This window comes from Denticeps clupeoides, chromosome 12 (genome assembly GCF_900700375.1).
Source record: "Denticeps clupeoides chromosome 12, fDenClu1.1, whole genome shotgun sequence".
Lineage (NCBI taxonomy): Eukaryota > Metazoa > Chordata > Actinopteri > Clupeiformes > Denticipitidae > Denticeps > Denticeps clupeoides.
Window position 1 is genome coordinate 16,768,401 of NC_041718.1, and position 25,563 is coordinate 16,793,963.

The 25,563-nt window shown below is 44.5% G+C and overlaps 3 protein-coding genes across 5 annotated transcripts; 2 read left to right on the forward strand and 1 right to left on the reverse strand.

The window, feature by feature from the left end:
- Positions 1-1,189: 1,189 nt before the first annotated feature.
- Positions 1,190-18,284, forward strand: eya2 (EYA transcriptional coactivator and phosphatase 2). The gene is made up of 15 exons (XM_028997908.1): positions 1,190-1,335; positions 9,188-9,245; positions 9,544-9,648; positions 9,995-10,108; positions 11,452-11,528; positions 11,634-11,814; positions 11,916-12,055; positions 12,413-12,496; positions 13,950-14,039; positions 15,521-15,579; positions 15,834-15,994; positions 16,080-16,194; positions 16,287-16,408; positions 16,823-16,923; positions 17,046-18,284. The coding sequence occupies exons 3-15, from the start codon at positions 9,546-9,548 to the stop codon at positions 17,124-17,126; spliced, it is 1,428 nt and encodes a 475-aa protein (XP_028853741.1). The 5' UTR covers positions 1,190-1,335; positions 9,188-9,245; positions 9,544-9,545; the 3' UTR covers positions 17,127-18,284.
- Positions 18,285-18,859: 575 nt separating this feature from the next.
- Positions 18,860-20,724, forward strand: sys1 (SYS1 golgi trafficking protein). 2 transcript variants are annotated; one of them, XM_028999117.1, is made up of 5 exons: positions 18,860-19,039; positions 19,416-19,623; positions 19,737-19,927; positions 20,016-20,083; positions 20,203-20,724. In XM_028999117.1, exons 2-5 carry the CDS (start codon positions 19,602-19,604, stop codon positions 20,441-20,443), a joined length of 522 nt encoding a protein of 173 aa, XP_028854950.1. In that variant the 5' UTR covers positions 18,860-19,039; positions 19,416-19,601; the 3' UTR covers positions 20,444-20,724. The 2 variants fall into 2 exon arrangements, with proteins under 2 accessions (XP_028854950.1, XP_028854951.1); XM_028999118.1 differs by lacking the exon at positions 19,416-19,623.
- A 1,416-nt stretch (positions 20,725-22,140) lies between these two features.
- On the reverse strand, positions 22,141-25,455 carry LOC114800781 (neuritin-like). 2 transcript variants are annotated; one of them, XM_028998562.1, is made up of 4 exons: positions 25,051-25,455; positions 24,483-24,560; positions 24,032-24,179; positions 22,141-23,240 (listed from the first exon to the last, which is right to left on the reverse strand). In XM_028998562.1, exons 1-4 carry the CDS (start codon positions 25,097-25,099, stop codon positions 23,000-23,002), a joined length of 516 nt encoding a protein of 171 aa, XP_028854395.1. In that variant the 5' UTR covers positions 25,100-25,455; the 3' UTR covers positions 22,141-22,999. The 2 variants fall into 2 exon arrangements, with proteins under 2 accessions (XP_028854395.1, XP_028854396.1); XM_028998563.1 differs by lacking the exon at positions 24,483-24,560 and having other exon boundaries at positions 25,051-25,445.
- Between the last annotated feature and the right edge of the window lie 108 nt (positions 25,456-25,563).

The following is a 25,563-nucleotide window of genomic DNA, read 5'->3' on the forward strand; positions in this document are numbered from 1 at the left end:
AGGAAGCCATGCATGTGGCATGTGCATCTCTTTTTTTTTTTTTTTAATGGCCAACAGTCGACTTCTAGGGGACTGGCAGCTTCTCAATGCCTTCTGTTGTTTCCCAGATTACACAGCAGCACACTTGCTCACGTTACACACACCCTGGGTGAAGGGGAGCTGCAGTAAGAGGGGCAAGGAGCCGTCCACCTGCCAGCCTCTGTGGCTGTTGGCCTTCGATCTTTGTAAGATTTGCATGACAGCTAGAATTCAGTTCTGGATCTTTTGTCACCACGTGCTAGCCAAATAAGAACATACATATACACATTTGGACAAATGAATGCCTGTGGCCTTCCACTATATTTACTGTATTCTAACTCTGTAGGTTTTATCTTGGACCTTTGAACATCAAACTTTGCCTAATTTCCTAACCTGACATTCTGTAGCTTAATACAGCAATTTTATTCCATAAAATAGCAATATAGCGCTGTGCTAACTTGAAAGCACGTTGTAAGTCACTCTGGATAAGGGCGTCTGCCTAATGCCGTAAATGTAAATGCTGCGGCCTACGTTTCTCTCACTATGCTGTGTAAGGACGTGCAAAAGGAAGTGCACCGGATTAATAAAAGGGGGGTTTTTGCAGCTGGGTTTTGTGTTTGGGAGAAGAATAAAAAAGTGTAATATATAAATATTACCAGAAGCACCGAAAGAAGTCGGTTCAGACGTCCCGTTGGCACTCTAAGCAAACCATTATATAGTTCATTCGTGGAATGTATCCGATTGCTGACGGAAGTGTTTAATTTATAAACGTGCTTTGAATCAAATGTGGATCAATGTGTGCGGGAAAAGCGAATTCTTAAACGGTATGTGAAGAATGTAATGGCGATTTGGCCGTGTATGAACCGCGGAGCCATTTAATGCAAATGGAGATAAATAAATGGAACCTTAGAAGTGTTATCTTGCGTTAATCCCTGAACGTTTAAAGGCTTTCAGGCGTGAAAGGGGTCTGGGCTCCGCGCTGTTTGCACAAGAAGCAGCCGAATTGCCCGACAATAATGATAATAATAATGATGATGACGATTACAACGATAATAGTCATTCTAATTAGACCATTGTAAAACCAAGCAGCGCATGACCTGCCCGCTCCGCGCCGACAAGCACGCGCGCTCGCGCGCACGCGCACGGGCACGCGCGCGGCCGGCCAGGAGGAGGGACCCGCGGCCGCGTCGGGTTTATTTAGCGTCTCCTCCTCCGTGGGCCGCGCACACGGCGTGGACCGAACGCCGCTCCAGTCCAGGCCGGGGATGGAAACGGTACTGATCTGAGCCAGTCGTGGACCGCGGCGCTCCGGTGATGGTAAGCAGTCGGACCTTCAGCGTTCCAACTCCACTCTGCTGGCTTTTTATCTTCAGAGTAATATACAAACACGACAGATGCGACTGTATGATTAAGTATTGACATAACGGCCACTGTTTACATAGTAAAATATTTGTGTGCGGTGTATTATCTAGAAATATCTCTAATAATCTACGTCTAATAATAAACGTCTTGCTATTGCAGAATAAGAAAACGGATAGTAAGAACAAAAACTATGCAAAGACGCGTTCTTGGTTCGGTTATTGAATCTCTTCACCGAAAATATTTTTGACATTACAAAATAAGTTCATGTAGGTCTACTCCTTTGCATAAAATAATTTTTTTATACGTAAACTTTGAGGTTGTCTAGTTAAAAAAAAACGCAGTGGGACATAATTATGTGGGTGGTCTGTAACTAATATTTATAATAATATGTTTCTCAGTACTTTGGAAAAATTCATTTTCCTTTGTTTGTTTTGGGCCTTTTTCCTCTGGTGCTGGTGAATTCTTTTGGCCAGATTCGCTGTCCCATCTATTCCAGAATATTGTAGCAGAATATTCTATTGACTGGGTCGGTGCTGAGTTCTGCGATGACTGCTGGAGGCTTCGCATATTAGAACAGAATCACTGAGGCCTTATTGGAGGGAGCAGCGTAATTAAGTAATTTCAGGGTCCGACTCCAGTCATTTTCAAAGAGTCCATTCATGCTGTGAGGATCTTAACAGCTTCCACAGAAATCTGCCCAGTGCGTTCCTATTCCTGGGTTCAGAGGTAAAACATTGTTAGTAAAAGTTGTTTTCTTGACAAAAATCTATTTTATTGCTGTAAAAAAAAAATCCAAAATCAAAACCAAATTATTATAACTTCGTAATAATTCACTCACGACTCGTGTGGTTGTGTTATTGTGCAAGTTTTACATTTACATTTATGGCATTTATCAGACGCCCTTATCCAGAGTGACTTACAATCAGTAGTTACAGGGACAGTCCCCCCCTGGAGCAAGTTAGGGTTAAGTGTCTTGCTCAGGGACACAATGGTAGTAAGTGGGATTTGAACCTGGGTCTTCTGGTTCATAGGCGAGTGTGTTACCCACTAGGTTTTGCACCTTTAAGACTTTCTACTGTGCATGCTGAGCACCACGTTCTACGTTCCGCAACAAATGACAGAATATAAATCAAGCAGAAAACTTCATTCGCTCTTGACTTTCGTTACGGCCACAAATAACACTGGAAAGACTGCGCATACCAAGGCCGGCGGATGCTGGGGTGTGTTTGATTTAACACTCGGATTCTCTCTCGAATAACGCTAGGCACCGCTTTTTGGAGAGTTTTCCTCTCCCCGTTCCCCCAGAACCCTCTGCCTCCATGGTTCTTATTACGGCCTCTAATAAATTGTGAACAAGCTGCACAGGTCCAGGACCGCAGCTCTGCAAAGTGTGGAGAATTCCCCAGCCTGCACGCACAGGCAGACCCCCCCCCCTTCTTAAGAAAACACAAATTAATTCCTTAAATCTTCTGTAGCCAAAGGTTCCTGGAATGACAAATATTTTCATAAGAAGCCGTGGTCTTCCTGACTTTATCTTCATCAATTTCATTATTTTGCGGCCGGCCTTAACTCCGTGCCTTCCGGCCCTGAGTCCTTGAACTGAAGCCCCACTTTTGAGGGTCCGACCTGCAGATCTCAGATAACCTCGGAGTGAGCAGGGAAATGTGGCCGTTCCTCTGGACGTGTCCTCCAGACTTTTGAGAAGGTTGAATCCAGTTTAGAAGAAAAATGTTTTCACTCAGACCACATAACGCACTCCTCGATTTAAAGCTTTTCAAAATGCTAAATATTCCATGAGCAGAAAGATAACATGGATGTTATTATGCTTATTCTTCTATCCTTATCTGAGATCTATATGGAATAACCAGTCTATGTTGTTATCGTAATTAACTCAACAGAAAGTAAATGTGTTGTGGCAAAATGGAGTACTGCCAATAGCCATTATAATTCATTTGCTTGGTGAGAGTTTCAGTTAAAAAATATTTAATCGCTTGGTGACAAGTTGCATCATGCCATTCTAAATATATATATTAATTAATCTTATTCATATTCTTTGGAGCAGGTTCCAGAATTTAGACATGTCTGCAAAAATCTGATATTTCTCTAAATAGAGGCTGACACACCCTTTTTTCTATTTTAATTTACACTATATATATATATATATATATATATATATATATATATATATATGTATGTATGTAAAAAAAATTACATCAGCATGCAGAACTTTTGAACATAATAATAATTTAACGTTGTTGTTTACTTGTGTAGTTGATTGATAGGGCATTATGAGAATTATGGGTATCCGGGTGGGACCGGGTGGTTGAATCCATTGTGCCCGACCAGCCTGTCCCTGGAGAGCAGTCTGGGAGGCCGGATGTAGGGATCCCAATGGTGAGGTGATTCCATTGCTCGGACCCCACTCCTCATCTCCTCAACTCTTAGCTAAAGCCTCAGTCTGTCAGCAGGCAGCAGCTGCTGCTGTCGCCATCCCTATTCAACACACGCAAACACACACACACACACACACACACACATGCACACACACACACAATTGTGGAGGTGCAGACAGACCCAAGATCCTGTGTTCCAGTCATTACAAATCAGGCCGTTCTCACAATAGATCCTCCATATATACCTTTCAGCTCTGATAAACATGCAGATCTGAAATTCTCCCAGATGCAGATTTTCAGTTGTTTTCAAGCGCTGCAAGTTGGCACATGCAGACTCACCCAACGGTGATAGTTTTTTTTTTTTTTTTTTTTTTTTTAAACCTTTTATTGTATTTTTTAATAGAATATTGGTCTGGGCTTTAAGCCCTGAAGGAGGCAAGAATGACTTATCATGACTAAGACATGTCTTCAATACATTTTAATAAATAAACCGAGCCCCACTTGTGTACCTTGTGAGGAAGAAATAAAAACTCTTCCCCGTACATGAGTCAAGCCAAAGCTTTCCAGAGAACTGAGGAACCTGACAGACTGTAAACTTTCCCATTTGTGTCACATAAAGGCCACATTTTTTCCAGAGGGCGTTTCGAAATGTCTTCGAGAGACATTATAAAAGGTGAAGGTGCGGCTTTGTCTGAGAGGTGGTCCCTCCCTCGAGCAGACCAGATGTTTTACCTGGGAGCAGACCACCATCTGACAGGGGTCACCCGCCGCTCCAGCCCACACTCATTTAAGCAGGCTTCGGGGAGGTCTGCCAGCTGTCTGTCCCTGTGACCCACGTCCTGGGGCACTGATTTGGGGAAGAGCGGTCTGTTGGAGAGGGGCCGGCCGCTGGGCCGTTGGGGGTTGATGGGACAGGAGGGCGATAGTGGCATGGCTGAATGAAGGGGCTCGATTACAACGGGACTCCCATGCAGCTGGCATGAAAGCAGGCCTGTTGGTCAGAGGCCGTCATGTGGAAAGGCCACCGTGACAGTCGGCTAGAGTTACAGGCGATGGGTGATGTGACAACAGGTCTACTCCTATAAAAAATTAAAAAAATAAAATGCCATCTTTATATAGAATTACACAATTATCCCATAGTAATACATAGAATATCTAGCATTGTGAAGCATATTAATTAACTTAGTTCAAAAAGGTTAGCATTCATTTATGCTTTATTTATTACATGTGAAGTGCAATACTTGTTGTTTATGTTGATGATCACATAATTTGATTATCATCTGCAAAATGACCAACCTCTTAAAGTATCTTCGTTTGTGCAGTCTGTACTTTCCAAGATTCCCATGAAGTTTTCCCCCGTGTTGCCGCTGTGGGCCTTTCTCCAGCTATAGTCAATAGACCCTGAAGGGCCTGAACCCCTACCCAGACTGCACCACTCACCTACTGCTAATGAAGTCCCAGAGGCTGTGAGTGTAAGTCATCTCAGGAGGCCATTACCACACCATAATCACCCCTACATCTGCTGCCATTATACCTCGCCGGGGAGAGGGAGCGTCAGGCCGCCTTATTTATGACACAGCGGGTTCAAAGGCTCCTGACCGACTCCAGCCTGGAGGCATTCTGGTCTGGCCAGAGAGCTGAGCTTTTGTGGAGCGGAGATCAATGGTGGAACGTACGTGGCGAGAAATTTCACTTTTTTCCATATACATGTTTTGTTTTGGGGTTTTTTTGTACAAATTAATTGTACATTTTCACTGCTTTTCACTAGCAGGCATCATGCAGCTTCTGGCTCTTTTCCTCAAAAATGACCTTTGACTTGTTACGGATATTTGCAAAGAGCTTTTTCTTTCTTTTGTAAAAATGTGTTTTCGCCTTTTTCTGTGGTGCCATTTGCAAACAACAACCAAATGCAAATCACCAGGAAACAAAAAGGTTATTATTTTGACAGTTAAGCATAAAATCCCCCCCCTCCCTCTGGTGTTACCCTATTCACCTGTAGAAATGCTTCTTCAACGTCCTTATTTGTTTGCACACTTCCCTGCAACACGCTCGGCTCAGAACCTTCCATTAAAGCACCAAAGCCGCAGCCCACCGGGGAGGAAGTCGACTGGCAGATGGCACTCTGAGCTGGTCCTGAGCCAGTGTGGGTGTGCGAATGATATGATAGGGGAGGGGGGTCTTTGTTGAGGGACGAGCGGGGGGTCACGCTGCTGCACTGTAGTTCCCCTCAGGCAGGGGCGGTCCGCCGCCCGCCGGTCCCCTGGCGTCTGGAGGACGTCCATATGGCACGGACAGGCCTCGCTGGGGCCTTTAGTCACATCATTGCTGGCGGGCCCTCTCATCTGGTCCATTACACGGTACTGCTGGCGCAAGTGGCTAATCGCCGCGGCGACATCTTGTTCATAATGACATCTCGCTGTGCCGGCGGCCGTGGCATGGAAGGCGCCCTCGGACAACTCCCATTGATGTATGTTGCAACTGCTGATCTGGAGAACCCGATACCCGTGAAAAAGGGACATTCTTGCAAAAGCGCGAGCCAGGTGAAGAGCGCTTGACTGGCCTTGCCCCCGGCTTGGTTTGTTTTATCTCAGCTTTCCTGCCACGCCGGACGGAGCTCTGCTCTTTCTCATGCCCCCGCGCTCCGTGACGGCCCTGGACCAGGAAGCGCGCTGCGCATCGCGGGGACGTACAGGAAGTCAGACCTCGGCCGGGATGCCCCGACTCGCATTCTCCTCATTTCTCCATTCTCCCTCGCTCTCTTTCTCGCTCGACACACTGAACAGTGCTTGCCGTGTTCCTCGGCGGGCCAACAGGGCCCTCATTGTTTCCGAGGGGTCAGCGTTTTCCCCGCATCTCAGCATCGATCTTCCTGGCTGATGCGATGCACTGGTGCTTTCATGACACCCCCGCTCCGATAAGATGACAAAGTAAATAGAACATTCTGAAGTGTCACGTTCATTAATCCAGGCCTCCTGCCAGATTTGGTTTTAACTTTTCAAACTCTCTCTTAGTGACAGTTGCAGGCTGAATTAATGCGCGTGCTGATTGTTTGTTCTTTGAAATGTTACTCCCAGCGAACAAGCCCAACATTATAAAATGAGACAGTGGCAAGGATGGTAATTAACACTTTTATTTTGAAGACCAATACACAGGATTCTCAGATGGGTGATACAGCATCGAAACATTACCTTGAATCAAGGATGAAAATGCAAATGGTAATGTATAAGAGGAGGGTTATACCTTAATATCACTATATTAGCTAATGACAATGTCAAGCTTATTAAGCTTGTTTCCATTTAATATACAAAAAAAAAATAAAGGGCCTGCTGGAGGTCATTTTGCAGGGGTCTGGCAGTGCACCTCCGGTTCCTCCTTGCACAAAGGCATAGGTAGCGGTCCTGCTGCTGGGTTGTTGCTCTCCTTCGGCCTCCTCCGTGTCTCCTGATGTACTGGGCCATCTCCTCTTAGCGCCTCTATGCTCTGGACATTACACTCTCAGACACAGCAAACCTTCTTGAAACAGCTCGCATTGATGTGCCGTACTGGATGAGCTGCACTACCTGAGCCACTTCTACCACCAGAGTGTACCACAAAAGTGACCATCAGTGACCATCAGCATTCAAAACATCAGCCAGCAAGCATAGGAGGTGAGAAGTATGGTCACCACATGCAGGACCACGCCTTTATTGGGGATGTCTAATTGCCTATCATTTCCACCTGTTGTCTATTCCATTTGGACAACAGCATGTGAATTTGTCAATCAGTGTTGCTTCCAAAGTGAACAGTTTGATTGTACAGAAGTGTGATTGACTTGGCGTTACGTTGTGTTGAGCAGTGTATTTATTCATTGTGGTTTTATTTTATGGTTGTATTCTTTTTCTCCCTTGATAAAACGGTTGTTTCAACCATTTGTTGTTTCAAAGCAATGCGCAGCATGTGACACTGTGACCTGCCAACAATGTAATATGGTGGACCGTGCTTTTTGAGTGTCAGAGGATTCCCCTCAGCCAGTCAAAATACTGTGTTGGAACTGCAACTGCGCTCTACTTGTGTTCATTCTTTAAACCCCAGAAGAGGATGTGGCCCTTGCGCTAAGACTTGTTTGCGCCACAGTCAAAATCCTGCCCTCTCACTCTCCCTCTCGCTTTTTTTCACCGGCTAATGTCCACACGGCCTCCATCGTTCATGTTTTCCCTCCATCACTGTCAGTCGGCTGTCGGCTCTGGGGCCACAGTTCAGGCTGGCCGCCCCGGCGTGACCAAATTCTGATGCCCTGGAGGGAGAGGGCTTGGGCGGCTCAGCCTTCCCTTTTAACCCTGGGCTGTTGAAGAACTCTTATTACCCTGCCCCGTCAGAGGAGAGAATGATTCATAGAAAGTCCTTTTAGATCCCATTGCATCCGAGGGCAAATGAGCTTCTTAGGTTCCTCAGTTTACACTTTACATGTCATACATTATTTTTTTCAAACATCCAAAGCAAATATTTACCCAGTATTGTGCTTCTAACACCATGCCACATTAGCGAAACTAGATTACATATGAGTTGGCTTGACAAATGACTTTTAATTTAAAGGCGTGTAATGCAATAGGTGCCATAAAACAATCTCTGATAACAATCAGTTGTAGTTGATACAAGCGCCACATGTAAAGTGGATTGTGTTGCAGTAAGGCAAACTAAAACACACAGAGTGGTCAAATAAAGCCTGTGTACCCAGATCATTGAGAATTGACTCAAACCGAACAAGACAAGGCAAACTGACACCAGCAATAACAACAGAGAAAGCGATACATTTACAAATACGGTTGTTTGGCAGACACCATTCTTTGCAGCATGGTGACTTCCTGGTAAGTGCAGTTTTAGCACAAGGTTTGCGTGCTTCTGTCTGAGCATGTATTTGTGGGGACATCATGTGGGTCCCCATAAGATTAAAAGATTTGCATGTGGTTAGTGTGGTTTAGAGCAAAGCCTTTTTTTACATAGAGGTAGTTACACATTTTGCATTTGAAGATTAAAGGTGCGTGTACGGGAGAGGCTTCCTGTGTGTATAAAGTGGGCACTAGCCCTGTGACATTTAACCCCTGCCCTTTGACGTCTGTCCTTCCCGATTCTCGCTCTGACTTCTTTCACCGACATGTATTCATGCTCAGGCTTCCGAAAGTCCACCGTTGCTCAACCTGTCATGCCCAAGAGCCGAACCATTTGATGAAGTAAACCTTGCCTAGCAGGTTTGCACAAACAGTCGGTTACTGTCGGTTTTTGGGCAGACGCCACATAGCTGCCAGGCCACCTCACTTTCCGCACTGCTATCAAACTTCAGCACCATCATGTACATACATTGTACAGTATATAGGTGTGGCTGGAAGCCATTCAGGATGCCACATTTGTTCTGATGATAGCCTCCATTGTTTCTGCAGGAAAGCTAACAGCTGGGCTCTGTGACGGCTAAAAGGAAGAAGAAAAACCTCCCCTTAAGTGAGTCAAAACCCCTTCTGTTGCCCGTCAGCACTGTTAATTCGCTCAGTCAGCGAGTGCTTTGGTACGTGTTCAGAAACTTTAGCAAGGTTATTATCATTGTTGCAGTCGTTGTTATTGCTCATAATGATACGTATGGAGCAGGTCTAACAATAATGTCCGCTTTGTTATAAAGGTAGCAAATTGAAATGCCATGTTCATTATACTTATTAAAACATGAAAGTTGTACAAAACATTTGTTGTACACCTACACACTGACCCGGAATAAAACTGTGCCATCCTTTCCTGCGCTCTTCAGCCATGGCAGCGTATGGACAGACCCAGTACAGCCCCGCCCTACAGCCTGCTGGACCGTACTCTCCCTACACCCACCACACGCAGGGCTACAGCGTCCCGTCCTACAGTGAGTTCCGCCGCTGAACTTCAGCACAAAGGAAGAGTTGTGCAGAAGCCTTTGGCCGACTCCCAAAAGCATTGTGGCTTAAGGATTTTTATTAGACAACGGAGGGACCTGCCTCACTGTCTCTGTTCTGCTCCCGAATAAACAGACTGTTCCGTACGGCTCACATTATCAGCATTTTTCCCACAGTGCAATATATCTTTTACCATATTGATGAAAATTTTAATTCGTAATAACTAATTGCAATTTCATTGGGCCACAAAATGTTATCTGAGGGGAAAATAAAGGGCCCCTCTGCCCAGATATTTCCATTTTACATTTATAACACAAGATCGTTCTCTGCTCCCAGATATTAAAACAGAAGACAGTTTGAGCCACTCTCCAGGACAAAATGGCCTGCTGGGCTACACCTCAAACTTCAGCAGCACTCCCAGCCAGTCTCTCTACAGCTACTCAACGCATGGTGAGTGTCTCCTGTCCGATTTGTCTGGTGCCTAACTGCTGCCTCGGTGGCTCCTGGCTGCTCTGGTTCTCTTCATCGCCCTCTATTTCCACCCCTTGCCTCTCCGGTCTGTTGATAAAAGTTGGGGATGCTTGCCGACTCCGCGGCCCCCTCGCTGTTCCAGGTGCTGTTTAGATCCCGGCCGGCTCTCTCGCGCCCCTCCCCTCCTCTACACCTGTTCTCCATTAGCTGCGGTCTGAGGCCCTGGCGTCAGCCGGCTCGCTCCCCTCTCTCTGGGGGTCAGGCCCTTCCTCCGCTCCCCACCACAGCGCACCACCCGTCGGACTAGTGTGTTTGTGTGGGCAGAAGAGGGACCGTGGAATGGGGATGGGGGTGGTGCTATTGCTCCCCAAGAACCCTCTGCATTCCCCCTGTCCCGTGGCGCCCTTTCCCAGCCTGACCCAGCCAGTTTTATGGGCTCCAAAGTGGCGTGAAATTGACCCTTTTCTGTTTCGGGTGAAAGGTTAAGGGTCGGCTGGTAGCTGAGATTGGAGTCGTGATGGGTAGGCGGGAGGTAGTGACCTGGCGTGGGGAAGGTGGAAGCGGGGGTTTGTGTCAAGATCAAAATCAAGGATGATTGGGGGCTAACAGAAAATGACAGCAGCAAAGAGCCACGCTGAACACAGGACCTGATTGGCCTTGTGTTTTCAATGCGCCGAACGACATGTCCCCTGTGAAGTCTTAGCGGAGAAAAATAAACTGCGTTTTCAGTAAATCATACCCAGCAGGTACCTCAGTGGTGTGTGTGACTGATACGCTGTGTCCCCGCGGAACAGAAAGAAAAAGGAGGTTTTGTAATCACTAGCTTTGTTTTTCGGTCATACGTGATTTAGGGATCAGTTCTAACGTGAAATCTGGCGAATAAATTCTGACGTCAGAGTGTCAGAGATTAGCTGCTTTCCACTGCGGACAAGTAAATCAGAAACAGGCTGTCGTTTCTCTTGATACGTTTTCCCTCTTTACTTTCTTTCTTTTCTTTTTTTGTTCTTCTTTGTCATCTTCTGTGAATTGTTTGGTGATTTATCAGCAGATTAATGACTGTGTAAAAGAAAAAAAACATGGTAAAAACACGGTGCTTATTGATAGCATTATCAATAATGTTAATGTTAGCATTAGCATTAGTAAGAATGGCCCCTGCGCTGTGTACGTCTTCAAAGTCGGGCTAAAAATCGCATTTCATTTTTCATTCGAGCCGCCCTGACATTTCCCTCTGTTCCCAGTGCTCTGTTTTGTTTGGAAAGAACGTAGCGGCGGTGTTCTGCACCGGAGGGTTTGATAAAGGCATTTCTGCATTGCTTTTCTAGGCAGCAGTTTCTCTCCTGGTATTTTCCAAGGAGCCAACGCAATTACAGGTTCAACACCATTCAGTCCTGCTCAGCAGGTAATTATGACTGTCCACTGGGAAAATACCTATCTAATGTTAAAGTAAATTTTTTTTTTAAAAAAGAGTCGAGGTTTGACGTGTGTCTCCTGTTGTGTGCGTCAGGATTTCTCCGCGTACTCCACGTACAGCCAAAGCCAGTACTCTCCCTACTACAACACACATTACAACAGTGCGTACCTCACAGCCAGCAACATCAGCCCTTCAGCCCTCACCACCGCCATACCCTACCAGCACCCAGAGCACACAGCCGTGGCCACAAACCACAGTCCAGAGTCCCACACAGGTATGTTATTGTGGAAGTGAGAAGTAACTTGTCGATACAAGGTTGCTTGGTGCTGACGTCTGTATCTGTGTGTGTGTGTGTGTGTGCGCGCGCATGTGCAGGAGAATACCATCCACCCCCCAGCCCTCCCACCCCCGTGAAGGACCAAGAGGGAGTTTCTGCGAGGCGGAATTCAGACGTAAAGCTGAGGGGTAGAAAACGGGCCAGTGATCCAGCGCCCCCACTGGACTCAGATATTGAGGTATGGATATGTCCATGCATGCAGCATTCACCTGTGCACCATTTTTCAATTCTCTGTTTTTAATTCATAATGTCATTTGGCATATAATAATAGAAAAATACTTAGGTAATTACTTATGTTCTTATGTAGTAGTAATAGCATATTTAAAAGTAGTAATAGCATAACTTTAACATATATGTACATATTTGCATGAGCCAACGCTAATTTTTAAACCTGAGTCATCAAAATAATACCCCTATCTACCCAAAGGCTCCCATTACATACGATGATTCACAATAATTATGCTGTCAGGTTAGAGACAGGTGATATGTGTTATTAGTGTTATTATTAGCTGAACATTTGTTATTCTGTCTGTAGAGGGTGTTCATCTGGGACCTGGATGAGACCATCATCATTTTCCACTCCCTTCTCACCGGGACCTTCTCCACACGTTTTGGCAAGGTACCGCCTACTAATGATCCAATACTGCATTTTGAATAATTTTTTAGTTTTTGCATTAGTCATTGCACTAAAAAGTGAAACGCCATTCAGTCCACTCTATTGAACTGGCCCCATTGGTCAGCCTCAAGCTGTTTCACCGGTCTGTCTCACACTGCTTGATTGATGGGATTTGAACTTTTACGTAACGTTTGGGCAGCTGACGAGGGAATCACGTTCATGTTTCTTTTCCTTGGCTAGAGAACTGTTTTGAATTCCCACGGTCCCTTGGTGGTTCAGCACTGTCACACTGTGAGTTAGGGAAATTGTAAAAATTGTACTGTCTCCTGTGCTGCTGTGTCTTGACTTTTGTCTGAAAATGGCCAGACAGTTTTGCCCACTGTGTAAATAGCTAGAAAACAAAATTAAAGCCCAATCTGTTCTCTCATCAAATCAAATCACTTTTTAAACCAATGTGTTGAATGCTACCATAATGAATGGGATGGGAATTAAGTCTTGCAGCTCTGATATGCATCCTGAAGGGTTAAACATGCAACTTTGCGTTGTTTCACTTTCCGGAGCAACCAAATCCTTTTTAATATGCACTGCACGTCTCGTCTGGAAAGCTACGAAAAGTACTTCCCATGACAATACCAGCACAGTAAACAACTGTTTGGCCATGAGAAGGCAAGCCCAGACCCACCAAGGACGAAAACAATCCATGTGCTGAGAGATGTTTGTTTTGCATGTCCCCGAAACGCCGAGGTGAACTGCAGAACACATCAGGATTTGGTTCCCCCATTAGAGCTCCAAAGGCTGGAGTCCCATTTATCACCGAATGCCATGTTGCATCTTATCATGTGACCTTCCCCTTTCTCAAGATCAGCCAACCATAATGCATTCTTCATTCTCACCAAATTTCTCGTCTTTAATTAACACAACGGCTATCTTTCAAGCATTTGAAAAGCTCGACCGTCATTGAAAGAAAATGGTGGGTAATTACCGTAATTAAAATTAGGTCCTTTCTTCCCCGCCCCCTTAATTCACTTCTCCAAATTCACAAAACCCCCTTTTTTGGTGTGAGGTTGGGGGTTTGTCCAAGGGCGGGCTCTCTCACCTTCCCAAGACACTAATCTGACGTTCACCTATGGTTGTCACCCAACCCTTCCGAAAACGAGCCGTGGCAGCTACCTGTCCTGGCACAGACTGTTGCAGCACCAGGCATAATTCCCCTTCCGCTGGCGAGCAACTCGATTCCACACTCAGGCTTGGGTTTATTACAGAGAAAAGAAAAATGGCTTTTTGGTGTTGTGTTTTTTTTATTTTTTTTTTGGTTTTGTATTGAAACTCCTGAATTAGTCATGGGAACAAGATAAAACACAACGAGTGTTGCATAACCTGCCGTTTAGCGACTGCACATGACTTGATGGTTCATTATGAATGATTCATGACTCCTCACATTGCTCTTTTGGCACAGGACTCCGCAAAGGCTGTCTCGCTGGGGCTCTGGATGGAGGAGATGATTTTTAATTTAGCCGACTCCCGTCTTTTCTTCAACGACCTGGAGGTGAGGGCACCTTCCCGACTTTCTTTCAAATTAGGTATTTTAATTTTGTAAATATCCTTCAGCCATATTGTGACAAAGAAAGGGATTAACCTCATCTTGTAATGAGGAGGGCAGTGACAGGTTTTGTGACAGGAAGGAACAGCGGCCCAGAGGACAGAGACAATTATTCCCCAGGAACATTTAAATTGCTGTATTTTAACCCCTTAATTACCTACTTTAGCAGTCACGTCCCTCTTTCATACAAATGTTGGGCCTGATTGATCTAATCTCTATTCACAGTTGTCAGCTGTGTGAAAAAGTCGCCATGGGCAAATACTTCTGGGGCTTGCAATGGGTTACGTGTTTCAAAAAGTTCCTTTTGTAGCCTCTGAAGGATAGCTGGATGGTTCAACATGCTTTCATTAATCAAGAGAACAGCAGTGTATTCTTGTTAAATTTTTTGTAGCATACATTGCACTCTATGTTTCCAGGCAATGCATAAATGCTAAAACAATAACATCATTTTCTAAATTATAGTCAGCAGGCACATTTTTTTTTGAGCGTACGATCACAAATCAAAATTCCTTTGTCAAAAGCAACACTGCAGCTTTGTAGTCTACATTACTGGAGACGTTATGGCCAGAGAAGTCTCTCTCTATAAAAAAAAAGAAACGGTGATAATGTAAAAGTCAGTGTGGAACGTCTGGTAGAATGCTCACTGGCTTTTGGAAACGTGAGAGTAGGCCCCGGTGATGTGGGTGCAAAGTGAGGTAGCGTCTTCCTCCATCGGTAGCTGTCTGAAATGCGATAGCAGCCTCTGTCAGTGTCAAGATGTGTGTGAGAGCAGGAAGTAGACATGACTTGGATACAGTACCTTTATTTGGGGTTCTACTGGAACACTGCTGTGTTTCTTTTGATTTTGTACTACAATGCATGCAATAGTATTGGTCTTATGAAGCCATATGTGTACATAAGTTGATAGACATAAATATATACATTTATATAGAATACAGGCCCTTCATCATTCAACATGAGGTTTCAAGTTAACATCAGAAACACTTTTTTTACGCAAATATAACTTACTGGATTTTAATAGCACATTATTTTGTAGTGTATAGGCCAGTTAATCTGGCCTGCAGTGTACATTCTAAAGGAATAAAGGAACTGGTTGTTAAATGTGGCCAGTGCATGTTTTTTTTATCAATATACTTTCTTAAGCATGGACTTATCCATGGTTTATATCTAGGTGCATGCACATTAACAATGTCATCTAGAAATGGGGCACTGCCATGTTTTTTTTTTTTTTTTTTTTTGATAAGGCGCCTGAAAGTCTTGGGTTTTCAGAGTCTATTTCTTCCTGCTTGCTGTCATTTGTATTTCTCTCTGTGCACTGCCCCGAGGCTGTCGTGAGCAGGGGAACCTGCCTCTACACAGCACATTGTTTTGCAGGGCTCAAATGCATCTCCATTTCTCATATATCCAGTTTCCTTTTCATTTCCTAGGAATGCGACCAAGTTCATATTGATGATGTGGCATCAGACGACAATGGCCAAGACCTGAGGTAGGGCACAAGAGTTGTGTTCACTGTGCGATTTGTTTTCTCATTTACTGACACTTCTGAAAGGGAGGAGGGGCTAGTGTGTTCCAGAGAATTCATTTCTTCTGGTCCTTGGTGTGCATCTTTTAAAATGTAGTTTATTTGCCTTCAGCACTTCTAAAGCTTTCTTAATCATCATTATGGCACACACCCACTATTTTTCACTGAAAGCATTTAGATGGAAATTCAGAGATGTACCTTGTTTTTCTTTTATGCAGCACATACAACTTTGGCACCGACGGGTTCCAGAGTCCCGCAGGTGGGGGCACGCTGTGCCTAGGATCAGGTGTGCATGGAGGGGTAGACTGGATGAGGAAGCTGGCCTTCCGATACAGACGCGTCAAGGAGATTTACAACACATACAAGAATAATGTGGGAGGTGAGCCGAACAGCAAAAATACTTTATGCTTTAATTCAGGATTCTGTTTAGTGAAATAGTGAAATCAGATCAAATAATCTGGCAGGATTACTGGGCAGTCCCAAACGCGAAGAGTGGCTTCAGCTGAGGCGGGAGATGGAGGTCATCACAGACCTCTGGCTGACACACGCTCTCAAAGCACTGGCCCTCATCAACTCCAGGTGGGCATAGTGTAATAATAACTATAATAACGATAATAATTATTAATATTCCGAATATTCTCAGGTTGGCAACTGTTTATTTTCATTCTCAGGCCAAACTGTGTGAATGTGATGGTCACCACCACTCAGCTCATCCCAGCCTTATCGAAGGTTCTGCTGTACGGCCTGGGTTCTGCCTTTCCCATAGAGAACATTTACAGTGCCACCAAAACAGGTGAGCCGAAGTTCAGCATTCCAGCAGTCCGCCCACAGCTCAGGGCTACACATTTAAAATCTTGCTTTTCTGGAGCCTCATGTGGATGACATGAAATATTGCATCTTCCAAGTAATGTGTTTGGCTTCAGCAGAAGCCTGGTTGCACTTTATCATACAGTAAATATATTTGCATTTCCAATCAGCACATAATCAAATTATGTGGAATTTGATTAATAGGTGGCTCTGAACAATATGATAATTTTGTTGAACTGTGAACTGCTTCAATTAATAAAACCACGGCCTAAATCTATTTCTAAATCCTGTGTGAAAACTGTACGTTTTATGTAAACTGGCAATAACCTCACAGTTGCCTTTCCAGAAAGAATCTTCACACACATTCACTATTAATCTTAATTAATTCACTTTTTAACAGGTAAAGAGAGCTGTTTTGAACGTGTGGCACAAAGGTTTGGTCGCCGGGCGGTTTATGTAGTTATAGGCGATGGAGTGGAGGAGGAAACAGTTGCTAAAAAGGTAAAATGAGAATATATTGGTTCCTTTTCTTGTTGCTGGTTGCTTTTAATAAACACATTCTGAATAGTACATTCCAGCGCGTAACTGATCATTTGCACCGGTCCGCTTTTCTTCTCGTGCAGAAGAACATGCCGTTCTGGAGGGTGACTTGCAGAGCGGATCTGGAGGCCTTAAGTCATGCACTGGAGCTGGACTACCTCTAAGGGGCAGCAGCTGTCCGTCCTTCTCGCCGCTAACCGTAGCCCTGTGATCTACTGCGGACCAACATAGATGTGGCCAGGCAACATCAATCACAACTCGAAGCCAAGAATGTGGGACCAATCTTTGTATCAGCAGGGAGTTGCAATATTACTGGAGATGTGTTTGTTTCAGTTCAATCCAAGAGAAATATTCTTTTCTTTTTTTTTTGCCTATACCCTGTCACAGTTCCTTTTTTTTTTGTTTTGCACTGCACTGAAAATTAAAGCCTCTCTTTGATCATTTAATTCATAGCATTGTTTTACCAGGGAAGGCAAAAATGAGAAAACTGCATAGATTACACATCTTAGTTTTATTTGAATGGAAACTATACAACGGTATTGAGTGCCAATAGGTTAGCAGGGGAGTTTTGTGTTTGATTGTTGTATTTGACTGCCTTAATATGAGTTTTTTAAGGATCTGACTAGAATAGACACTTTGAATATATTTAAATCTAATTAATGAAGTTGTTTTGGCATACAAATCCAGCTAAAGACACAAGAGATTAACAGATTTATAGAAAAGAAGAATTAATTGCAGTATGTTAGTAAGCCTTTTATTTTAACTTGAGTACAGTAAAGTAATTGCTTATTTATGCTAAGCAAAACAATTATTATTATTATTGTTGTTATTATGCTCAATACAAATGTCAATTTGTGGTCTATTTCCTGGTTTAACAAAAATTATGTCTATTGAAAATCAAAGCATGTCCATAAAAGTAGATGAATGGCCATCTGAAAGTCAAAAGAAGTCCATATGTTGAATAACAGATAGACGGATATTTGTAGATAGACCCCAGTACAGAACAAAGAGACAATCACTTACGTACATCATGCAGTATACTCGCCTTCAGCTCTGTCTCTGTCTTATAGGACAAAACTAGCGCTTGGTTTCTCTCGGAAAGCAACATTGTTTGGGTGTATATTTTTGTTGTACGTCTTTTTTAATTATTTGTATTATTTTAATTAAATCTTTCTAACCTGTATGTAATGAATTGGAATGGCTGTCTCTGGACCCGCATGTGCCTATTACACTGCCTGTCTGCTTAGCTATAATTTGTATATAAGGTTTTATTGTTAATTTGTTTTCCCGTGTTGAATAATAAAGGTAAATTAATTGCAAAATTTGAAATGATTTATATATATATATATATAAAAAATTAATTACAATTCATTATTATTTGTAAAAATGTAGAAATGTAATATTTACCAAGAAACCACCTTCAGTACATATTACTGTTGAAAATTAACCTACCCGACACAATTCTAGTTTTTAGTATGATCACTTCATTCCTGAATATAAAAATTAAATATTTGGTCCGAATGCTATCACATCATAGACTGTTGTATTCCGCCATCTAGTGGCCATCGCAACCCAGGAAATTTCACATAATTATCTTCGGCAATCAGAGTTCAGCCTAACATGAAGTGTGCCGGGTACGCTTCAGTTAAATGTATGATAAATTGGTCGCCATTTCGCAATAAATAAGTTTGATTAAAATTATTACACAACGAGCACATGAGCAGTCGCCTATTGCACCATTAGATGGCGTGCAGCTTGTTGACGTCACTCCAAAACGGAAGGTGGGTGGGCTCAACCAAGACGACGTCCAATAGCAACCGAAGAGCGAGCAGCCATCCAATCGCGTTGAAGAAGCGCCGTCCTCGGCACGTTGCGATTCGTCCAACTCTTCATCACGTCCGGTGTAGCTGTTGATGTCGTTCAGGACTTTCCGCGTCGTCAACTTCAGTGTCGCTCCCCGAAAACAACGTCTCCGTGCGGTGAGGCACCGGGGGCTTGGCAGCTTGTTCCAACATGGTCTGCGGCAACAGTCCGCCGACGCAGCGGATTGCAGGCTGAGTCGGACCGCGGGGTGAAGGTAAGCGCTCTACTCGGCGCTAGCATTCGCAGGCTAAGCCGGACACGTTTAGGCTCTCGCTTTAATACTCGCTTTAAAACCTGCATTCGATGGCGAACCGACGTCTCAGCGTCGCGCAGCCGCAGCCGTGTCACAGGCACATGCCCAGACAAACCTGTCCTAACTCAAAACGTGTCCCTGTGGAATTCAGTATTAAGGCACCTGTACAGTTATGTTTTTATGCTACCAGCGTTGGAAGTTAACGTTTGAAGAAAACATTTACATCCAGAGCGACTTACAATCAGTAGTTACAGGGACAGTCCCCCCCCTCGAGCAACTTAGGGCTCAGTGTCCTGCTCAGGGACACAATGGTAGTAAGTGGTCTTCTGGTTCACAGGCGACTCTAGGATACTACCACCCAGCGGTTCGCCAGTCCCTACGTCTGGCCTAGAGTTACTGTGGTGATTTAATCCAGGTCAATCCAGGTCCACTGGAGTGACCTGGATTGAGACGGCACTGGGATGTTGAGGTGATGGGACCTTGGTGACACTCGAACGTGCAACGCTCCTCTGCTCTGTGGAGGATGCGAAGAGCTGGACAAAAAAGTGTGTTTACATACATACTGTGGCCAGAGATGCATCGCTAACATACATTTTACCGATTTACAGTATTTAAAAAACGATCGCACTGCGTTCAGTCTGAACATGTCTTTTTGCAGGACGCCGGACGGTCCCTTGCAGCGTCGGGATGGCGGGTCATTTCCGCAGTTTTATCTGGGACCCCGTCCTCATCCTGTCCCAGATTGTGCTGATGCAGTGCATCTATTACAGCTTCCTTGGGCTGTGGCTCGCTGGGGTGGACGGCCTCGTTCAGATTAATAGATCCCTCGACCAGATCTTCAGCTACGAGGTCAGTCCGCCTACCTGACCTTTTCCGTTCAATGCAGTCCTGAGTATTTGCTTGGTCCAGTTATTTAATCGTAAATAATGATTTAAAGGTTCTTGGCTTCACGACAACTCAAGGAGTTCTCTCAATGATGGCCTTCATCTTAAATTCACTCACATGGTAAGATGTTAATATGCGTTTTTGATAATTGCCTGAAGAGGCGTGGGGCTAATTGTGTGAAAGTGGGGTGATACAGTAATCTGATCCGTACCTGCAATGTCAATGTCTCCTCACACCAGTGCTCTCGGCCTGTGGTTCTTCATCCGGCGCGGAAAACAGTGTCTGGACTTCACGGTCACGGTGCACTTCTTCCACATGATTGGCTGCTGGGTGTACAACTCCCGCCTCCCGGCGGCCCTGTCGTGGTGGCTGGTGAACGTGGCCTGCATCGCGCTCATGGCCGTCACTGGGGAGTACCTGTGCATGCGGACTGAACTGCGAGCCATTCCGGTGAACACTGGGCCCAAGGCGAACCTCTGAGCGGCCTGGCACTTCTACCGGGCGGGGCTGTTAGCAGAAACCGTTTCCAGTGGTGTTCAGCGTGAAATCTGACCATATTTTATTTATTTGACGTCAGTTATCCTGAGATTACAGAATTTTTCTTCGATTTGGTAATGCGCATATATTAGTGTTAATCATTCTTTTGCTGACATTTCCATGGTTTAAAGGACATGGGGGAATTTGGTTGCATCTGCAAGGGGATTAGTTACCCACAGTATATCTATATGAATACCCCAAATTGAATTGAATGCTGCTTTTTTTTTTTTTTTTTTTTTTATGTATTTACTAATCATTTTCAAGTTTTCTGAAGGAAACGTTTCTGAGGCCTTTTGAGCTTCTCTTTCCTGTTTTTTTTTTTTTTTGCCTTTTAAAAACTGAGAAGCATACTTTGCGCTCTGCTACTGATGCTCAGTTGACGATGCGTGAGGACTGTTATTATGTTCCAGTAGAAATGTGAAAGCTCTCCATAAACACCAGCAACACATTCCAGATGAATCGGTGGTCTGTGGGCTTCATTTGAACCATTTTGTTAATTAACGAGTTTGTATAAAGAAAGTTGAAGGTGGTCACGATTATTCTTGAACTGTCAGTTTCCTGCCATCTCCAGGCTTGTGGCAAGAGTTGAGAGGAAAGGCCAGAAATATCTTCGCAGGTGAGAAATCCTGCCTTGAGTCGTTACTGTGATGAAGCCTCGGTATGGACAGGTCAGTGGGCTCTGCTGGATATTTTATATCTGTTCTGGCCTCAACACGTGCAGTTCATCATCACAGAACAAATCCGAGCTTTTCACGGTGTCGGGAAGCACAAATTTATGTCTGAGGGGTGTAACGGCCCAGCAATAATTCATGATTTGATGTGATACAATACAGTGGTATTCAGACGGCCATGTGCAATATGACGTAATGCCCATAATTCAACCGAAGAGGTCCTCTTCCGATTTTCTGGCAGATGAATGGAAGCCCCTCTAGAACTGGAGACCTTGAACCGGTGGATTTATCGCTTCGTAGCGCCCCTGTTAGTACCTTTTTTTCACACCAAGGACACTGCCGGCATTCCTTTAATCCTCCATCGTCACCCTGCTGTTTACTCAGAAACTGCACGCTGTCTGTGCGATGAGAAATTAATAAGAGGAACATGAATAAACAAGGTTAACCAGTGACCATGCAGCCTTGCTTTCCGCACTGATCCTTTCATTCCCCATCCGTTGGTGTATAATTAAAAACAAAATGGGATGGGAACTTGCTAATTAAAGGGCAATTTTCAGCTTGTATAAAAAGCTCATTATGAGGGGCATCCTGGGGCTTAATTCTGCGCCTTTACTTATATACTTCCACATGTCTTCAGAAAAGGGAGGGGGTTAAGATGTAGCAGATAATGTTCCTTTGCATATTTTGCTCCCAATAATTTGCACACCGACTTCGGCAGAGTGGCCAGCGTCCACACCTGGACGGACACGGGGCAAAAAATATCAATACAAACGTTGAATTTTGAAGTGTTCTTGGGAACGCATTCAATGGTGTCACACATTTATGCATGCAGAACATAATGGCGAAGGACTGGAGGAATATAGATATGAGCTGGTGGAGCTCATTCTTTACTGAGCCTTCGGCTTCTGAAGGGATCGGTTTATATGTTTAATATTTTCAAATGTATTATTGTACTGTTTTATCCAACCATTCTTTCCACAATTTTTTTTATTCAAAATTCCCATGCGACAAACTGAAAGCCCTACATGTAGCAATATTTTAAAAAGTACTATTTTTATCATATCAAACACACATATATATAGATATAATACTTTTTTCTTTACCACAATACAGGTGTAGACTGTGCATGCCACTGGTATAGTAGAAACTATATGTTGACTGAGAAAAAGGTTATTTTTCGCACATGAATTTGCATAACGTGCAACCCGAACGATTCACAAACATGTTATTGAAATGCTATTTGTCCTTGTTTATAGAATAAATTTGCATTTATTCAGTCTACTTATAATTTTGATAAAAAGCCCAGGCCAAGTAACCATATGTGTGCTATTGCATTGCTATATATATATATATATCAATATGTTAGCTTAATTGCATAAGAGATTGCTTTTTTAAGTGTTACATCTATCTACTGATGCAAAAATGTTGAGCATTCAATGGCACTAGTATAAACAGCACCTTCATAACATAAATTGAACGTACAATACTGGATAATTTTCATTCTTTTTGGTACTTCAAAGCAGCTATAATTCTCCAGCTCCTGACTATGAATCCAGGAGAGACGATATTGTGCTCGACTAGTGAAGGGCATGATGATTGTCATGACTATGACTCACTTGTTACATCGACACAGCTCAGATCATTACAATTCCACAAAAAAGAAATAAAAAAAAACAACAACTTCGTGCTTAAATACACACACACACACACACACACACACATCCTGAATTTTATTGCCTTAAGCCATCGGCCTTCGTCCCAGGCTTCCTCCTCGCGGCTTCAGCGTGGGGAAATGGCAGGAGTTAACATGCAGGTTTGAGGAGGAAGTCTACAGGGCCGGACAGATGGACACGCGCCCCAGGAGCAGCGAGCCCAGCAGCGGCAGGAGGGATGCGGCGGAGCAGGCCAGGCCCAGCCGGGGCGCAGCATTTGAGCTGCACAGGTCGAACAGGCTGCCTTGGAACTGGATCTTTCTGGAAGATTCTCGCAAGGTCTCCCATATGGGCCCCACTTCCTCCTGACACTCAGACAGTGCTGTCAAGGCACAAGTGTGGAACGCCTCCCAGTGGCTGCAGGAAGAAACGCACCAATCACAGCCCAGCCCAGTTTATCGCAACAAAATTAGAAAGAATTTAATTAGTGACTACAGGATGATGAACCTCACAATCACCGTCATCCATTAGCAATATATATTACCGACTAGCATAACCTACCTGAACACAGAACAACATGGACTTGTCACTTTGCAAGATAGTAAACTAGCCGCCGTCTTAGTCTCTCAGACATAATAGCAAAACACTGCAATGTGAAGGGATGGCTGCAGCACATCATTGAACCATGGAAAAAAAGAGCAATAAGTTCGGCAATAACGATCTAATATATATAAGGTTTATGTGTAAGGGTCTCTAAATATCCTTTACCATGTCTTTTGGTGCCATTTTTATCTCTCAACCTCTTTTGTGACCTTTTTAGACGCAAAATCTGATCAAAAGAGCCAGATCCCACCGTCCACGCGGGGAAGGACGCATTCGGTGTCGTGATCCAGCAGAATCGGAGTCATTTGGAGTCACAGTGACGGCAGAGAAATCAAGAGCCAACAAACGGCCTCTGCATTTCATTACTGCGGCATCCGCTGGAGTCATAAATTATTCAGAATGGAAGACTGTTCCTTTCTACTGTCTCCTCCGGAGATGACATCTTTGTTGTTCTCGTTGCCCTTCGGCCTAGTATGCTATTAGACCTGGGAAAGGCCGGGCCGTTGTTCGAGCCGAACACATGCACGCACGCCGCAGCATTCGGCATGACGGTGTGACAAACATTCTAACTACGAGCTGTAAACCGGCCGGAGTACGTGGTTTACCTGCACACGGCCTCCACGCCTTTCTCGCTGGTGACGTTCTCCTGCTGATTGTCCATGCTCTCCCCCAGCTCCAGCACGCAGTCGGAGAAGTCTTTATAAATACCCTCGCACTTCACGCCCGCAGCTACCTGGGCCGCAGCCAGGAGCACTGATGACAGCAGAGACAGAGAGGGTGGAGATGAAGTTGGAGAGTACAAAGGGAGCTCAAAGACAAACAAGAAGATGGCAAAAGTAGGTCAGCTTCCCATCTCAACCGCTGGCGTTACACCACACACACACACACACACACACACACACACACCGCTGGCAGCGTGGTACAGAAGAAGAAACGCTCCATCTGACGCTAACGCCCGTCTAGCTGTGTCCGGTTACGGCACGCGAAGCAGCCACCGGCCTCCTATTCAGCATCCCACCCCCCCAATAAACAGAAAAAATGAACCACTGCCGGCACCTCTGGCTTCCACCCCCTCCATCCCCATCACAGGGGTGTAAAGGGTCCCACCCCGAAGGACGCTCACAGGCACAGCCTCTACAGACAGAATAAAATAATATTCCATTCCAGATTTACCACATCATAAATAATCAGAATATATTGAGATTAATAACATGGGTATTACACACATGACCCTGATAACATAAACCAAATAATTTCTTTTTTTTTTAAAGCCAAAGATATTTTACGATGCTTAGAGAAGAAGGAGTTTCTAAGATGTAACACAAAGAAATTCCTGGACAGAAAACCGCACTGCTCGTGTCCCACCCAGTTTTTTTATATATATATATCAAATAATCATATTAACGTCATACTCATATTAAACTAGCTTGATCACAAAAGAAACAGGCCATGATTTCGAACACTGCCTGGTGCTTTAGCATGAATTATACATTATTCCGCTTTCTATTTCTAAAGATGTGCGTGCGCGCTTTGATAAATAGAGGCGGACTAGATATAGATCGCATAGATTTACAGATATTAAAGTATAGAAATGAAATCTGCACGTGGACGCTGTGTGCCTTACCTAAAGCAATCACGACACTAAATCTAGTCTCTGTCGACATAAATCCCATATCAAACCCGACCCGGGCCACCGTCCGCCATCAGTCGGATGCTCGGAAGACGTCCGCCGCCGATGCGCGGAGGATCGGTGCGATATTCGACCGCGGCCGCCGCGCTGTGTCAGCAAACCCAAGTTCCCCCGCCCGCGACCCGCTCCATTTCACACGCGCGCGGCGGGTCCGGTTCACACCTCCGGTGGGATCCCAGCCCACCAGCACCTGCCCCTCCTGCGCGCTTCCGCGGGGCGGAGGCTCCGTTCAGCGCGGCGCTGCGCCAGGCGCCGCCGCGTAATTACGCAGCCGCTTTCACGGGCTCCGGTGTCCGTTCGGGAGGCTGCTGACCAGGTTAATGGTCAAATGTGTTCATTTCCGTTCATTTCAAACGCTCTTAAACGTATCTGTATTATTCCATTTATTACCACTAATACCAATTACTATAGTACTATTACTATTATTATCACCTTTAAAGCTTCATG

Bases quoted from the DNA above. Each gene is read 5' to 3' on its own strand.
- sys1 (XM_028999117.1), top strand. From the start codon at position 19,602: ATGCGAAGAGCTGGACAAAAAA. The intron at 19,624-19,736 runs GTGTGTTTACAT...GTCTTTTTGCAG, and splicing joins GCGAAGAGCTGGACAAAAAA to GACGCCGGACGGTCCCTTGC. The intron at 20,084-20,202 runs GTAAGATGTTAA...TCCTCACACCAG, and splicing joins ATCTTAAATTCACTCACATG to TGCTCTCGGCCTGTGGTTCT.
- eya2 (XM_028997908.1), top strand. From the start codon at position 9,546: ATGGCAGCGTATGGACAGACCCAGTACAGCCCCGCCCTACAGCCTGCT. The intron at 11,815-11,915 runs GTATGTTATTGT...GCGCATGTGCAG, and splicing joins CAGTCCAGAGTCCCACACAG to GAGAATACCATCCACCCCCC. The intron at 15,995-16,079 runs GTGAGCCGAACA...ATAATCTGGCAG, and splicing joins ATACAAGAATAATGTGGGAG to GATTACTGGGCAGTCCCAAA.
- LOC114800781 (XM_028998562.1), bottom strand. From the start codon at position 25,099: ATGGGATTTATGTCGACAGAGACTAGATTTAGTGTCGTGATTGCTTTA. The intron at 24,561-25,050 runs GTAAGGCACACA...TTCTGTCTGTAG, and splicing joins TAGTGTCGTGATTGCTTTAG to AGGCTGTGCCTGTGAGCGTC. The intron at 23,241-24,031 runs GTAAACCACGTA...TTCTTCCTGCAG, and splicing joins GGCGTGGAGGCCGTGTGCAG to CCACTGGGAGGCGTTCCACA.